General features: G+C 47.0%; 1 protein-coding gene across 5 annotated transcripts in view; it reads left to right on the top strand.

Moving 5' to 3' along the window:
- The window catches only part of PLEKHA8 (pleckstrin homology domain containing A8), a 57,145-nt gene extending 44,577 nt beyond the window's left edge, over positions 1–12,568 (top strand). For 2 of the 5 annotated variants that reach the window (XM_066354440.1, XM_066354442.1), the window contains one exon: positions 1,713–5,459. In XM_066354440.1, the coding sequence (XP_066210537.1) occupies positions 1,713–1,910 (198 nt within the window). In that variant the 3' untranslated portion in view covers positions 1,911–5,459. Of the gene's footprint in view, positions 1–1,712; positions 5,460–12,088 lie in introns of those variants that run through there. The other 3 variants (XR_010747546.1, XR_010747545.1, XM_066354441.1) reach the window with 3 other exon arrangements.
- Positions 12,569–16,146: the final 3,578 nt, after the last annotated feature.

Below are 16,146 nucleotides of genomic sequence, written 5' to 3'. Positions count from 1 at the left end.
TCCTACAGGAAAAGCCCACCTCACTCTGATTTCACTTCCCAGGGGTCCTGTGACTTCCCGTTTCTTGATCTAATCTGTCGTGTTGGTGCTGTCCATCCTCCCTCAGCTTCCGAAGAGGATGCGTACAGGGGTGCCACCTTGCCGAGTTCCTGCGTGCTTGAAAATGTCTTTATTCTGCCTTTTTTTTTCTGGAGTGGCGCTTTGGCTGGTATAGAATTCTAGGTTGGTAATAATTTTATCGCAGGATTATGAAGGCACCCCTCTGTGGTCCTCCACCTTCCACTGTTACTACTGTGCAATTTCCTATCATTCCAATTCCTGTCCCAGTCTTATGTTCCTCATGCTCTTCTGGATGCATGATCTTTTGTGATCTTTGCTATATCCCCACATTCTAAAATTTTATGACATTTCCCCTTCTGGTCTGGATCATTCGTTATGCTGAGTTCTTGGGTGGATCTTTAAATCTGCAGTTTCATATTCTTCAGTTCTGGGAGCTTTTCTCACATTATACTTTCAGGTAATTGCCTTCTCTTCCTTCTCTGCTCTCTCTGTTTATTCCTACCATTAATCAAGTATTTAGTATGTGCCTGGCAGTGGGTTAAGGACATCAGACGTATCACATTAATGCTTCAAATAAGGAAAGGGATATCAGTTCTCTGGCACAGATGAGGAAACCTAGGTTCTAGGTCTTTACACGCCGTGCTTAAATTCCTCAAGCAAGTATTTGATAGATTCAGGGGTCAAGTTCGGGTCTTCTCTACCCACGCCTGTGCTTTAACCGTTGCATGAAAAATGCCAGTCACTCTCCATTTGCAAAAAGGGGGAAGGTTGATTCTCTTTTCAAGACTTTCAAATTCAAAGTATAAGGACTCTCAAGAAAGAAACCATAGAATAATAATTCAGGATTCTAAAAAGTCTCCAGAGATCTCAGCAGACCCAACCCAGCGGATGCCAGACGGCTTAGGGAACAGGTGGTCTGCGATGGAGGGGAAGCTAGAAGGAGCCCAGGAGGTCGCCTGAGGGGAGCGATGCAGTGTGAGTGTGGCTGACAGCAGAGACATGGCTGTGCCCAGGTCCGGCTACGTGATGCTCATCTGTAAACTAGGGTACACTGTACAGGGCTCCTAGAAAGATTAACCAGGATGAAATGCATCGCAGCATCAGTGCACAAGCCAACAACAAACGTTAGCTCCCTTCCTTTTTAGAAAATACTCAGGGGTGCGAAGGAAACATTTCTCATGTGGGGGGAAACAGGAGATGTGCAAGAAACTGTATGTATGAAGATGAGGCCCAGACCCGAGAGCCAGGTGCTCTGCGAGGCTGGCCAGGCGGGAACAGAGGCTGTGGTGGCAAAACACATGCAGGTCGCTTCTGTGGGTTCCAGGGGAATACGCCGGGTCACACTGTGAAGGGGAGGAGAGCTTTTCTTAGACCCTTTTCTCCCAGCATCCCCTGACTTGCCGGCATTATTCATCCTCAGGATGGCCCAAGTACATACTACTTCTTTTAGCCTTAAAATTCTTTGATTTGGTGCTTGAAAAAAAAATTTAAGAGTCCATGAATTCAAAAGGTGTATTTACATTTTTTTATTTTTGCTGCCCTCGGGGTGTGTGTGTGTGTGTGTGTGTGTGTGCGTGTGTGTGTGTGTTCGCGCATGAGAGTAAAGCACGGAGGAGTCGTGGTGCACCTTCTCACGGGAGATTCTTTTGCAGTTAGCTTTGAGGGCAGCTCCGTCCTATGAAGACTTTGTGGCTGCGTTAACCATAAAGGAGGGCGACCACCGGAAGGCAGCTTTCAGTGCTGGGATGCAGAGGGACCTGAGCCTCTACCTGCCTGCCATGGAAAAGCAGCTGGCGATCCTGGACTCTTTATACGAGGTCCACGGACTGGAGAGCGACGAGGTGGTGTGACGGCGCAGGACCACCCGCTTCCACCTCCACCTCCCGCGGAGGGTTCTGTTTCTGGCCGCGGCTGCAGTCTCTCCACCCCTAACGTGGGGGCGCGCGGAGGAGGAGGCAAAGCCCAGTGCTTTTATCATTTTTTTAAAATGTGTATATGTTCTGTGTGTTTAAAAATCAAGGTGCTATATATTTCAGTTCTAAGGGCCTCCTGGAAACCAAATCATAGCTGTTATATAGACTTGAAGAGTCCTAAGAGCAGATTTGACAAGTGCATTTGTTGGTTTTGTTTTGTTTTTAGCTTTGAGTTTTACTGGGCCACCCAAACCCAAGCTGAAAATAAGCAAATTCTGTATCCAGGACTGTAACCCATAGCCAGCATTCCAATCAATTTAGACTTAGACTAAAACTCGGACGGGGCTGAGCCCCTGTGTGGACGCTATTGAAATATAGAGAATCTTCTCTGTGGCTCCGTGGGCAAGAAACGCCTGTGGGAGTCGAGAGGTTCAGGGCGCTGGGGTGACCATGTCAGCCCGGAAGATACAAGGCCTAAACAAGGAGGGCCCTCCCTGTGCACAAACGGGGGGACAGTGGCTCTGAAGGGGTGGCTGATGTCCCCGGCTGGAAGACTGTGGGAGAGGTGGGACAGGCCATCAGAGATGGTCCTACCTGATGTCCACACTGTCCCCATGCTTGCCCGTATGTCATCTCAGTTGGACATCACAGCAAAACTGTGACATTTCAGGGATTATTACTCAACTTCAAAAGTAAGGTTTGGAGGTAGAGGGATTTATTTGCTGAGCGTGACACGGCCCCTCAGTAGAGGAACCAGGTGATTTCCCAGTGTGACCTGGACCATCTCGGCATCCAAGTCGCATGGAGAGCTTGTTCAGAAAGCAAACACCCAGCCTTACCCTGACTTGAAGATCTAGATCCTATGGGTGGGACTCCGGATCTGCATTTGAATACACTTTCCAGGCGAGTCTTGTACGCACAGACTCGAAAACCATGAGATTAAATTCTAGTTTACAGAATGTCCAGTCTTCTGCATGAACTAAGTGATGTGCCCTTGTTTTCAAACAGGAAGAGGCTACTGTGGAAATAAAACAGCTAAAGGGAGAGTGAGGAGTGCGCCACGTTTACTCAGCAGCTTCCTAATGGAACCGGCACGGACACCCAGCCGATGTCTTGCATGCAGGGAACGTGGTTCCCGCTGTGCTCTCTGATCAATCTTGGTTTAATCACCCATCGTGCACAGCAAGCGAAATGCAGCTGCTTTTCCATTTTAGTTCTAAGGGCTTTGGGACCGTGTCAAGGTTAATGGTGGGATTTCGGTCTTTGACACCACACCCTTGTGTAGGCATTCCCCTGAAGAGGAGCACTGGGGCTCTGGCCCTGGTCTTAGGAGGCCACGCTGCCCAGAGTGTATGGGGAGCTGGAAGGGCATTCCACTACTGGGTGGGCCCCCTGGAGGGAAGGTGAGTTCCTCGGAGCAGCACAGGTGAGTGCTGCCTGAGCAGCCCTGGATGGTGATGGTGCTGCTCTGAGGGCGATGACCACCTGCCCCTTAGCCAGAGAGAGTAATGTAGGGAGGGGTGTCGATTTATCCTCTGTCAGTCTTTAAACAAATGGACTTTGTTTAGCTCCAATTAATGAAGCAAATACTCTGCACGCATAAAGACTTCTGGAAAAGGCTTAAACTTAGAAAAGCAACATTAACTGTTTTAAGGCTGGGGGTACACTCGGTGCTAAAATGACGCTGATTCTTCTGTATTCTGGCACTTTCTGTTGGCTGCTGCCAAGCTGTGTGTGTGCTGTTTCCCCAGCCCCCATGAGTAATCCGTGTGGGTCTCCCTCTCTGGCTAGTGTGAAAATGATGGCGGGACACGGGGACCCCGCCCTTGACACAGCCTCCTAGAGAGGAAGAGAAAAACAGCCAGTCCTTGCTTATACCTTGAATGCAGACACTTTAGGCATTGTGCCACTGGGAGCAGACGCTCCCAGGAGTGGTAAGGGTTGTGAAGCATGAGCGGTCTAATCGCTGGTGCTCTCCGCTCCTCAGGGGAACTCATGTATGGAGGGAGTGGGCACAAGAAAATCCCTGTGATCTGCCCATGAAGCTGTGAATGCACACTCAAAGGAAGATGCTCAGTGTGGCCATTTCACATTCATTCGGAAACTGCTTGGTGGACACAACTCAGTTTTCCGGGGAAGAGGAGTTTGCTGTTATTCGGGATCTTTGGGAATCGGGGTTAGAATAACTTGAGTCAGTTACATTTCCCATTCTCCCGTTTTCCAACCCTGTAGAAAGGGGCAATGTGTTTGTGATTGGTATTTCCCTCACTGGAGCGTATTAAGTTTGCCTGAGGTGTGTAAAGCTCTGGGAGCCCTTCAGTAGAAAGAACTAGAAGTTGACCCTAGTAATAGAGGATAAATTCAACTTGACCTGGAGCTCGGCGCCCGCAGGGCTTCCTCCTGGATCTGCAGTATTGGTTTCTCCATTTTAGACAAAACTCTACTTTGTGCCAATTTGCAGTTACCATCTCAGAAGGGGACAGAGAGGAAGGATAGAGAGAAATTGTCCTCCTCGGAGATTTCAGGCCATTGGAGCTTCCTTTCACTCTGACAGTGAGGGGAGATGAGAAAACACGAGGGCAGCCCTCTTGCTCTCGCTATTCATACATTTCAGGATCCCTTTTCAAGAGTAACCTCTAGAGAGATCCTGAAGGGAACTACCACGTGTCCCCTAGGCATCAGGAGAGGCCAGTAGGTGAGCCTGGCTGACCCCTTGGGGCGCGTCCATACACACCATCGCGTCACGTCTGCGCCACCCACAGGAGAAGCCAGGATTTACACTTGGGAGGGTCAGTGTGCCAGTTCAGCTGAACAGTCCTTTTGATGATGCAAGTGTTTGTCCTTTGAAAACACATTCGACTTCTTATAGCTGCTCCTGATGGAAAATGTTGAGTTGAAGGGACAGCTTTGGCGGGGACAGTGGCAACACCAGCCTGTGACTGAGGTGGGGATGATTCTCCCACTATCTCTGCAGGGATTTTGGAGACTGACTTGGAAAGGCTGTGTTCATCAGATTGTGTTGGTGGTAGATTGGGGCATCTTGCCATTATTCACGTGTCCTGTTGAACGCAGAGCTTCCCCGAGTGTCCTAGTCCAGAGCAAGGGAGATCTGATCACATAGGTCCGCCCTGCTGCTTCTCTGTCCTCACCAGAGGTGTCCCCATTGGAGCAGCCGCTCTGTGTCCCCCCCAGACTGCAGGGGAACCCCTTAAAGAGCTTGCAGAACCCCTCTTCCCACTGTAGCTGCGGAGCAGGGGACCGCCGGATGTGCGGCGTCTAGGAACGGCGTCTGGCATTGGATAAGGGCTGCTGGGCGGGTGTGCAGTCCTCTGATTGTTCGTCATGGGTGTGTGTCCATCCGGAAAGTCAGCGCTGTCACCTGTATATTTTCAGGAAAATGTTTTTAATTTAAAAAAATACAGTGTGTCCGTAAAGTCATGGTGCACTTTTGACCGGTCACAGGAAAGCAACAAAAGACGATAGAAATGTGAAATCTGCACCAAATAAAAGGAGAACTCTCCCAGTTTCATACCTGTTCAGTGCAGTTCGATGTGGGCTCACGCACAGATTTTTAGGGCTCCTTAGGTAGCTATCCCGTATAGCCTCTACAGACTCGTCACTGACTGATGGCCTACCAGAACGGGGTTTCTCCACCAAACTGCCGGTTTCCTTCAACTGCTTATCCCACCCAGTAATGTTATTCCTATGTGGTGGCGCTTCGTTATAAACGCGCCAGTATTCACATTGCACTTTGGTCACGGATTCTAATTTAGCAAGCCACAGAACACACTGAACTTTCCTCTGTACCGTCCACATCTCGACTGGCATGGCCGTGGGCTGCTCCGCTGTATACACGGTGTTACGTCATCATCTGCGCATGCTGCCACATCATTCTACAGAAACTGGGAAGGTTTTCCTTTTATTCTGTGCAGATTTCACATTTCTATCGTCTTTTGTTGCTTTCCTGTGACCGGTCAAAAGTGCACCATGACTTTACGGACACACTGTATATATGGTGGGAACTGATAGAGAAAGTAGACTTTTATTTAATTTGAAACAAGTAAAAGAGTCTCAGTGAGGAGTATCTGCTTAAGGAAATGCAACCTGACCGTGAAAATCACTCACGAGGTGTGCGGCGGCAGAGCGCCCAGAGGCTGAGCCGTGTAAGGTGACGTGAGACATTTTGGAAGCTTTCTAAAGGAAAACTTATGTGTTTTTCTTTCTACTAAACTACCCTGTCTTACAAGAAGTTGGTTACACAATGGTGCATTTCTGACCCACTGATTAAAACCGGTTGCTTCTGATTTTAGTCCTAGGTTTTACAGCTCCTCAGCCTCTCCACCCTCGTGCTTCGTTCCTTCGTAAGGAGAACTAGCAACCTTTTTTTGTATCTTTAGATTTAAAATGTATAAGTAAAGTCTGTTTTAAGCCATCAGTTCTGTTAGCTGAGCTGATGTGATGGGTGCCCGAGGACCTGGGGTGGGGTGCTCTCTGTGGTCCGGTCGGACCGCACGCACCCCGAGGGGCTGGCGTCAGTGGCTCTCTGTGGTCCAGTCCAGCCGCACGCACCCCGAGGGGCTGGCGTCAGGGGTCCTCCATGGTCTGTCCAGCCGCACGCACCCCGAGGGCCTGGCGTCGGTGGCTCTCTGTGGTCCAGTCCAGCCGCACGCACCCCGAGGGGCTGGCGTCAGGGGTCCTCCGTGGTCTGGTCGGGCTGCACGCACCCCGAGGGCCTGGCGTCAGGGGTCCTCCATGGTCTGTCCAGCCGCACGCACCCCGAGGGGCTGGCGTCAGGGGTCCTCCGTGGTCTGGTCGGGCTGCACGCACCCCGAGGGCCTGGCGTCAGGGGTCCTCCGTGGTCTGGTCGGGCCGCACGCACCCCGAGAGCCTGGCGTCGGTGGCTCTCCGTGGTCCGGTCTGGCTGCACACACCCCGAGGGCTGGGCGTCGGTGGCTCTGTGTGGGCTGGTCCAGCTGCATGCAGACTTTAGGGTGCACGCTGAGCCTGTGTTCCTGTGAAGTATAGATAGAATAACTTATTGAGAAATACATCCTGCTTCTGGATGTCCCTTTGTAATCTGCAGTTGCTTACTCAGGGGTTTCACAATTAATGACATGAAATATTCACTAGCCGTCTAATGATATTTTCAGACTGCTTATTACAAGGTTGTTAGAGATCCTTTCAAGAGTTCCGTAAACAGGCTGTTCACAAGACTGTCTGTGTGAGCGCTCCCAGTCTCTCCTGTTGCCGTGGGCATCCTGTGCACAGAGGCAGGCTGCATGACTCCGCCCTGCACGGCTGTGCCACGCCCCCCAGGGCATGACTAAGCGGTGATCCACCGTACAGTTGACGCATGGCATGCGCTGGTCTTTCTCCTCCACTGTAATGCAAACGTGTCCAAAATGCTTCCATTACCCTTTGATTGGCTTCTCTTTCAGAGTGAGCAGATGCTTTCAGCTAAGCTATGTGAGAACACAAGAAAGATATCCTGCTTGCTTTAAGCACGTCCTTCCTATTACCTGTGTTGTCAAGTGTGGTCAGTACTTCCTCCCTACACTTCATAAGCGGAAACCAGCCTGGGACAGTTGGTCCCACTTGCAGAGCTGATTTTGTCCACACAGACTCTGGGTGTACTTGTCTCTTCATAGGCATATGGAGTCAATGATGACAAGAGGGTCATCTAGAAGTAATTTCTGTTGCTTCCCAGAAGGCTGACGAGCCAGTCTCATGGCATGTTTGAGGTGTGAGTCCCCTCTGTCATGACAGTTTCACAAGAATGTCTGTAAACAGCCCAACTACCTCATGTGAAATTGGCTGTGGACAATCTTTGTCAGATGAGACATGTGTTGAGGTCTATTTAATCTGGTTGATAGGTTGGACAAAGTGATGTCTCTATGAAGAACAAACACATTGGACCAGATGCCAAAGGCTACAATGTACATAGATTTCCTTGGATTAATTTTTTTAAGACAATGTTTAATTCCGCCCCTGAAATTCTTTATCTTGAATGTTTGTGGTCTCGCTGATCCATGCACTTTGAATATCTGTCACACGCTGTCTTTGTTACCTGTTCTTGTCCTTCAGCATTTTAATCGAGCATCATAAAATGATAGTAGAAAGCAGGTGTCAAATGGTTTATTGATTTCTTAATTTTAATGAACCTTTACTTAAAATATAATGTGTTGAAGCCTTTTAGGACCACCCAGTGAATGAGGAGTTCGTGTTTAGTGTTTCCTGTAAAACTCTGTCTGAGTTCTTACTCTGTATCTTGGGGGAAGAGGGAGGACAAGGGAGGGTTTCACTTTTTTTGCAAAAATGTTTGAAAACATCTGTCAGATTTTATATTTGTTAGTTATAATAAACTTATTTTTAAAGTATTTTATCAAGTGTTTCTCTTAAAGATTTTGTGTAGTTTCTCGGGATAAATAAGGCCAGATCACAGAACCTCCTCCTCTAAAGCCTGAAAAAATGAACTACCAAAATAAATTAAAACTTAAAAAGTAAAAACCACTTAAATATACCAGCAATAAAGCAAGGGAAACGGACCTTGACTGTTGTGCCTTAAAATTCAAAAGATCCCGCCTGACCAGGAGGTGGCGCAGTGGATAAAGCGTCTGACTGGGATGCGAAAGACCCAGGTTCGAGACCCCGAGGTCACCAGCTTGAGCGCGGGCTCATCTGGTATGAGCAAAAGCTCACCAGCTTGGACTCAAGGTCGCTGGCTCGAGTAAGGGGTTACTCGGTCTGCCGAAGGCCTGCGGTCAAGGCACATATGAGAAAGCAATCAATGAACAACTAAGGTGTTGCAACAAAAAACTGATGATTGATGCTTCTCATCTCTCTCCATTCCTGTCTGTCTGTCCCTATCTATCCCTCTCTCTGACTCTCGCTCTGTCTCTGAAAAAAAAAAAAAAAAAAAAAACAAATTCAAAAGATCCCAAAGAAAAAGGCCAGATTTCCCAGCAAGAAGGACAAGAGTTGCCAACCCTGTCCCACACTGGGGGAATTTGCAAAACTGAGAACTGTCATTAAAACCTTAGGGCCTGGCCCTGGCCGGTTGGCTCAGCGGTAGAGCGTCAGCCTGGCGTGTGGGGGACCCGGGTTCGATTCCCGGCCGGGGCACATGGGAGAAGCGCCCATTTGCTTCTTCACCCCCCTCCCCTCCTTCTTCTCTGTCTCTCTTTTCTCCTCCCGCAGCCAAGGCTCCATTGGAGCAGGGATGGCCCGGGCACTGGGGATGGCTCCTTGGCCTCTGCCCCAGGCGCTAGGGTGGCTCTGGTCGTGGCAGAGCGACGCCCCAGAGGGGCAGAGCATCACCCCCTCCCCTAGTGGACAGAGCTTCGCCCCTGGTGGGTATGCTGGGTGGATCCCGGTCTGGCGCATGCGGGAGTCTGTCTGACTGTCTCTCCCCGTTTCCAGCTTCAGAAAAATGCAAAAAAAACCCCTCAGGGTCTGGAAAGAAGCTGATTGGAGAGCTGGGCAGGCTGGCTAGCCTATCTCTTCCTTCCCCCAAGTGGGGCTGGCGTGTGTGTGGGTGTGTGTGTGGGTGTTTGTGGGTGTGCATCACAGAGGGAGTGTTGCTGGGAGAGACAGGTGAGAAGAGAGACAGGAACAAGCTGCTCCTCCCTGAATCAAGAAGAAGAAACTCCTAAATCCCACGGGCCTTCTCCCCTGTGACGTAGTCAGTATGCCTGCTACAGGCATCCACCCGGCTACAGAACCGAATGCTAGTATCAGAAGACGGAGCGGAGTGCAGCCCCTCACACGAAGCCTGTGCGCATGGCTCCTCCCCACCCCCCAGGCAGACACAGACACGCAGGGGTCAGCTTTGGTTGGCAAAGCACTGGTATGGCTGGGCTAGCGATTAAAAAATTGAAATACGTCAACACTATATCAGAGCAAATAAATGGCCTGAACAAGGCAAATGGTCTTAAACATGAGCAAATTTAAATAAAATGAGGTTGCATCTACATAAATAGGGTCCAGCCGGCAAAGGGAATGGAGTGGCGAACAGGTGCAATCAGATGGAAAGAAGAGCTCACCTAAGAAACAATTCCTAAGGCTGCATTGCGTCCTCCAAGAACTTCAGAAGAACATGAATTCAGGAAAACGGGAGCTCCTGTGTGAGCTGATTAAACAACAGAAGGAGATAACTTGACCAAAATAACACTATTATAGAACAAATAAATGAATTAGAAATACCAAGAAACATGATTGAGAACAGTTGATTATAAGAAATGACTTGCAGTGAATAAAGAGTTTGTTAAAAGATTAAAGTAATTCTTTTTTTTTTTTATTTCTTTATTTTTTACAGAGACAGAGAGTGAGTCAGAGAGAGGGATAGACAGGGATGGACAGACAGGAATGGAGAGAGATGAGAAGCATCAATCATTAGTTTTTCATTGCACGTTGCAACACCTTAGTTGTTCATTGATTGTTTTCTCATATGTGCCTTGACCGTGGGCCTTCAGCAGACTGAGTAACCCCTTGCTGGAGCCAGCGACCTTGGGTTCAAGCCAGTGGGCTTTTTGCTCAAACCAGCTGAGCCTGAGCTCAAGCTGGAGACCTCGGGGTCTCAAACGTGGGTCCTCCGCATCCCAGTCTGATGCTCTATCCACTGCGCCACCGCCTGGTCAGGCGATTAAAGTAATTCTTGATAAAGTAATTGTAGGAAGACAAAGGTATTCTAACATATGTGTTATTGGTAACCCCCTCCCTCCCCCCCAAAAAAAGGAAAAAAGGAAAAAAACTAAAGAGTATTAAAAGTTATAATACAGCCTGGACTGTTTGCTCAGTGGCTAGAGCATCGACCTGAGCTTTCTACTTCTAAAACCCAGGCTTGTCGGGTCAAGGCCCATACGAGAAGCAAGTATGAGCTGATGCTTCCCGCTCCTCCTCTGCCCTCTTTCTCTAAAATCAATAAACTCTTAAAGAAAAGAAAAGGTGTAATACAGGATTGTTTCCTAAAATGAAGCTTCCTGAACTTAACCTTCAGATTGAAAATGTGCCCTATATTCTAGGGAATCTGACAGAAAGCAGTTGACATGTCCTGATAAAGTTAAACTAAAAAAATGAAAAAAGAATTCTTCACCATTTGGTCAGAAAATGCAAGTCACCAAAGGATCTGAAACTGCTTTTCCATAAGATTCAGTGACAGGAAACAATGGAGAAGTGTATCTGAAGTTCTGAGTAGGAAGAAAAGTGACTTTGGTATCCTGTATTACTGGCAGCCAAGTTGTCATATGTAACAGCAGATACTCTTAAGCACATGAACTCTTCTTAAGGAAACTATTTGATAGGAGAAATGAATCAAATAATTCAAGAATGGAGAAGCTTATAGGAAAATGACTGGCAGGAGCATGGGATCTATATAAAGAACCAAGACCAGGCTGGGCATTATTACAGTTGTATTTTAGATACATATTGCAAATATAAATCTTAATAAGACGGCATAAACTGGAAGTGGAGGAAGGAAGGTTTTAAGATTGCCAAACTCCTTTTTATAGCAGACAGTTGATATTGTCTGAAAAAAACACATAATGACTAACCTTAAGTTTTTGATAATGTAAAGCAAACTTGAATGAATTTTCAAATAAATACCTGTTGGGAATAAAGAAATAATTAAAGTTGAGTAATTGCTTCTGTTTATTTTCTTGTCTTAAGTAAAAACAAATGAGCTGAGTGCTATTTTTTTAAATTAATATGATGAGAAATAAACATGAAAAATGAAAATAAGTATGAGTCTCTATTTACGAAGATATTCCTTATCCTTTTATCCGTGTCTGTGTAAAAACAAGTCAGGAATGATATTCACCTAAAGTTAGTGGTGGTTATTTTTAAGTGGATATTGATTTTCTTTTACTCTTTTCTTTGTACTTTACTATATTGATTGACTTTCATTGCATAAGCCTGCTCTCTTTTTATTTTAAAGTAGGATGGGGGTATTCAAAAAACAAGGTTAAAAAGCATCGTATACTGTTGGTGGACCCCCGACACATGCCGCCACACTTAATGATATTTCCTTTATTAACTCCTAGCAAGGTACTTGAAATTTAAATTTTGAACTTAATTTCACCATACTTTCTTTTTCCCCCCACTGGCTGTTTTTCACTCAGAAGCTTCTGATGTTACTCCTGTCCACTTTATACAACTCGTGAGTGTTGCATTCTTTTATGGCAAATGGGGGAAAACTGAACGCCAGTGTGCTACCCCGTGACTTGCCCAGTCCATCTGAAACACGAAAAGGTGGAAAAAGAAGCTCTTTGGTCTGGCGGACAGTCCTCTTCTGAGAGAAGCCAGAAAGACTCAGCAGCCAGGGAGTTTTGCACATGAACTGGCTGTGCTCCATCTGAGAAGTTGAAAGGATTCTTTCTTTGTGCTTCTGTGAGTTTGGAAATGAAATGTCAACCCCTTCTCTGCCCAAGTGAAATTGCTGGGCAATAGAGCTGTATGTGGTTCAGTGCCAGCGTCTGCTGATCTAACCCGGCTGCCACATTGGCAGATGAGAGGGCGCAGCACTCGATGTATTCAGTCAGCGGTTTGTTTCAAGGACCAATCAGGATTTAGATGGCGGAGCCAGACATTCTCCTGGTGCGTGTGTAGGAGTGACTCAGGACCCTCTCTCCCCCTGTCTGTCCCAGGGGGAGAAAAAAACCCACTCCTTGACATTCGGGATAAAAAGATGATCCCTGGGATATAGAACTAAAAGACTCCCTCTGTCATGGAGGTCACAATAGCTGCTGCAGAAGGACCAAATCAAGAATTGTGCCTCATGTGCATGGCGTGGTGCCCATGCTGAGCACAGGCTGAGAGTTCCCAAAAGGGTGCTGGTGGTCAAATTAATAATTACTACTGTTTTAATTTTTTTTTTTACAGAGACAGAGAGTGAGTCAGAGAGAGGAATAGACAGGGACAGAACGGAGAGAGATGAGAAACATCAATCATTAGTTTTTCATTGCGTGTTGCAACACTTTAGTTGTTCATTGATTGCTTTCTCATACGTGCCTTGACCACGGGCAGGCCTTCAGCAGACCAAGTAACCCCTTGCTGGAGCCAGCGACCTTGGGTTCAAGCTGGTGGGCTTTTGCTCAAACCAGATGAGCCCGCGCTCAAGCTGGCGACCTCGGAGTCTCGAACCTGGGTCCTCTGCATCCCAGTCCGACGCTTTATCCACTGCGCCACCGCCTGGTCAGGCTAATTACTACTGTTTTAAAGGGAAGTGTAGCTCCATCATGCCTGGGCTTTTCCTAGCTGAGTAAGGTTTTTCTTATTTGGAGCCGCTTGTCCCTGATCTCACAGAGGATTCATTGCTGCCCCCAGGGCAGGTCCCCACTCTGCACGGAATGTCTCACAGCCTTCAAGGAGAAGACCTGCATGCATGTAATCATGTTTCCAGTAGACTCGAGACACCTCCTCTTCCTTACCTGAGCCTCGAGCCGGTTGGGATGCTTCACAACCATGTCCCAGTTGGAGGATTCCAGGACAGTGGCTAGCTGGGCGTTCGTGTGGGCCAGACACTTCCCGGAGGGTCCTCCCCCCTCACTTTAGAACACATCTCATGTGTCGTCCTGCCCCGATCTCCTCTCCCCTGTTCTGGAGCACACTGAGTGGCTGCCCCTTTGCTCCTCTGACTTCTGGTTGGGCTCCCAGTCACAGTGCCTAGCCTTCCGGCCCCGGCGGGGTGGGGCACGTGATCTAGCATAGGGCCACCCTGGCACTTCCCTGGAACTATGTATATATCTAGACACTGGGGGAGAGTGTTACTGTTATGAACTGCATGTTTGTGCCTCCGCAAAGTTCATACGTTGTGGGTGGGGTCTTTTGGACATAATTAGGGTTAGATTAGGTTATGTCTGAGACAAGATAGAGGGGACCTAAGATAATTTTAAAAAACACCCTATAGGCCTGACCTGTGGTGGCGCAGTGGATAAAGCGTCGACCTGGAATGCTGAGGTTGCCATTTCAAAACCCTGGCCTTGCCCGATCAAGGCACATATGGGAGTTGAAGCTTCCTGCTCCTCACTCCCTTCTCTCTCTCTTTCTCTCTCTCTCTCTCTCTCTCTCTCTCTCCCCCCTCTAAAATGAATAAATAAATAAATAAGTAAAAGACACCCTATATTCATGGGTTGGAGGATCTGGTAGTGATAGGATGTATCAGACGTGTTTTCTTTTTGTTTTTTTCACACCGCCAGGCAATTCTCTAATGCCAGCTGGAGTCCTGAATTCAACTCAGTCAAATTCTAGAGAAAGCATCAGATTCAACAGGTGAAGGACTCAATCCTAAAGATGGTCCCTCATCTCCTTTCGATGCCGACCACGAGTCCAGGCTGTCAGTGTGCCTCTCGTTGACAAGACAGGGACTGGAGGTTCCTGCAACCCCCTTCTTGGGTTTGATTAATTTGGTAAAAAGGTTTACAAAACTCAGAGAAACATTTGCTTAAATTTACTAGTTTATTGTAAGGGATCTAACTCAGGAACAGCCGCGTGGAAGAGATGCACAGGGTGGGGTTTGGCTAGAGGGTGCGGGGCTTCCGTGCCCCCTGGGGCATGCTCCTCTCCCAGAACTTTTGTGTGTTCAACCCAGAAGCTCTCTGAACCCCATCCTTTTGGAGAGGTAACCATGCCTATCATTACATATGCATGATTGATTAAATCATTGGTTATTGGTGGCTGAACTCAATCTCCAGCCCCTCTCCCCACCCCTGGAAGTTCGGGGTTGGGACTGAACATTTCAACCCTTTAATCCCATGGTTGTGTCCCCTAGCAACCAGCCACAATACTTAGGTACTTTCCAAAAGTTACCCATTAACAAACTCAGCTGTGGTGAAAGAAGTTTATTATAAATACCAAGATGCTTTTTATTACTCTCCTAAGTTAGGAAATTCCAAGGACTTTAGGATCTCAGTGCCAGAAATGGCAGACCAAATAAATCTTTACTACAAAGATTCAGTGCACTCCCAGTAAAAATACCAGCATATACATATGACACAAAAAGAATGAACAGGAAAAGAATAAATAGATAAATTGGACTTCATCAATATTAAAAACTTTTGTCCATCAAAGATATTGTCCAAAAAAGTGAATGTATAAACTACAGAATGGGAGAAAATATTTGCAAACCATGTATCTAATACAGAACTTATGTCCAGAATATACAAAGAACACTAAAACTCAACAACAAGAAGACAAACAATCCAAGTAAAAAATGGGCAAAAGAGCCTGACCAGGAGGTGGCGCAGTGGATAGAGCGTCGGACTGGGACACGGAGGACCCAGGTTCAAAACCCCGAGGTCACCAGCTTGAGCATGGGCTCATCTGGTTTAAACAATGCTACCAGCTTGAGCCCAAGGTTGCTGGCTTGAGCAAGGGTCACTCAGTCTGCTGTAGCACCCCCCGCCCCCCCGTCAAGGCACTTATGAGAAAGCAATCTATGAACAACTAAGATGTTGCAATGAAGAATTGATGCTTCTTATCTTTCTCCCTTCCTGTCTGTCTGTCCCTATCTGTCTCTGTCTGTCACACACACACACACACACAAAAATGGGCAGAAGAGAAATAGATGTTTCTCCAAAGAAAAATATATACATGGCCAGTAAATATATACATGAAAACATATCCAGTATCACTAGGGAAAGGCAAATCAAAGCAACAATGAGATCCCACTTCACACCTAATAGAATGACTAATGAAAAACAAAGCACAAAGAATAGCAAGTGTTGGTGAGAATGTGGAGAAATTAGAAACTTGTTCATTACTGGTGGGAATGTAAAAGGGAGCAGCTGTCTGGAAACAATTTGGCAATTTCTCAAAAAGTTAAACATAGAATTACCACGTGACCCAGCAATTCCACTCCCAGGCATGGACCCAAAGGAATTGAAAGCAGGGACTTAAACAGACACTTGTAATTCAATATTCACTGAAGCATTATTTACAGTAGCCTAAAGGTGGAAATGACCCAAGTATCCATCAGCAGATGAATTGATGAGAAAAATGTGTTCTCGACAAACAGTGGGTTATTCAGCCATGAAAAAAAGAATGGTGTTTTGATATATCTGATAACGTGGGTGAATCTTCAAAACATTATACTAAATGAAATAAGCCAGACACAAAAGGACAAATATTGTATGGCTGCATTTATATGACTATCTAAAAGAAATAAATTCGCAGAAATAGA

The sequence above is a fragment of the Saccopteryx leptura genome, chromosome 12, assembly GCF_036850995.1.
Source record: "Saccopteryx leptura isolate mSacLep1 chromosome 12, mSacLep1_pri_phased_curated, whole genome shotgun sequence".
NCBI classification, from domain to species: Eukaryota; Metazoa; Chordata; class Mammalia; order Chiroptera; family Emballonuridae; genus Saccopteryx; species Saccopteryx leptura.
This window is presented reverse-complemented; position numbering and strand designations above follow the sequence as displayed.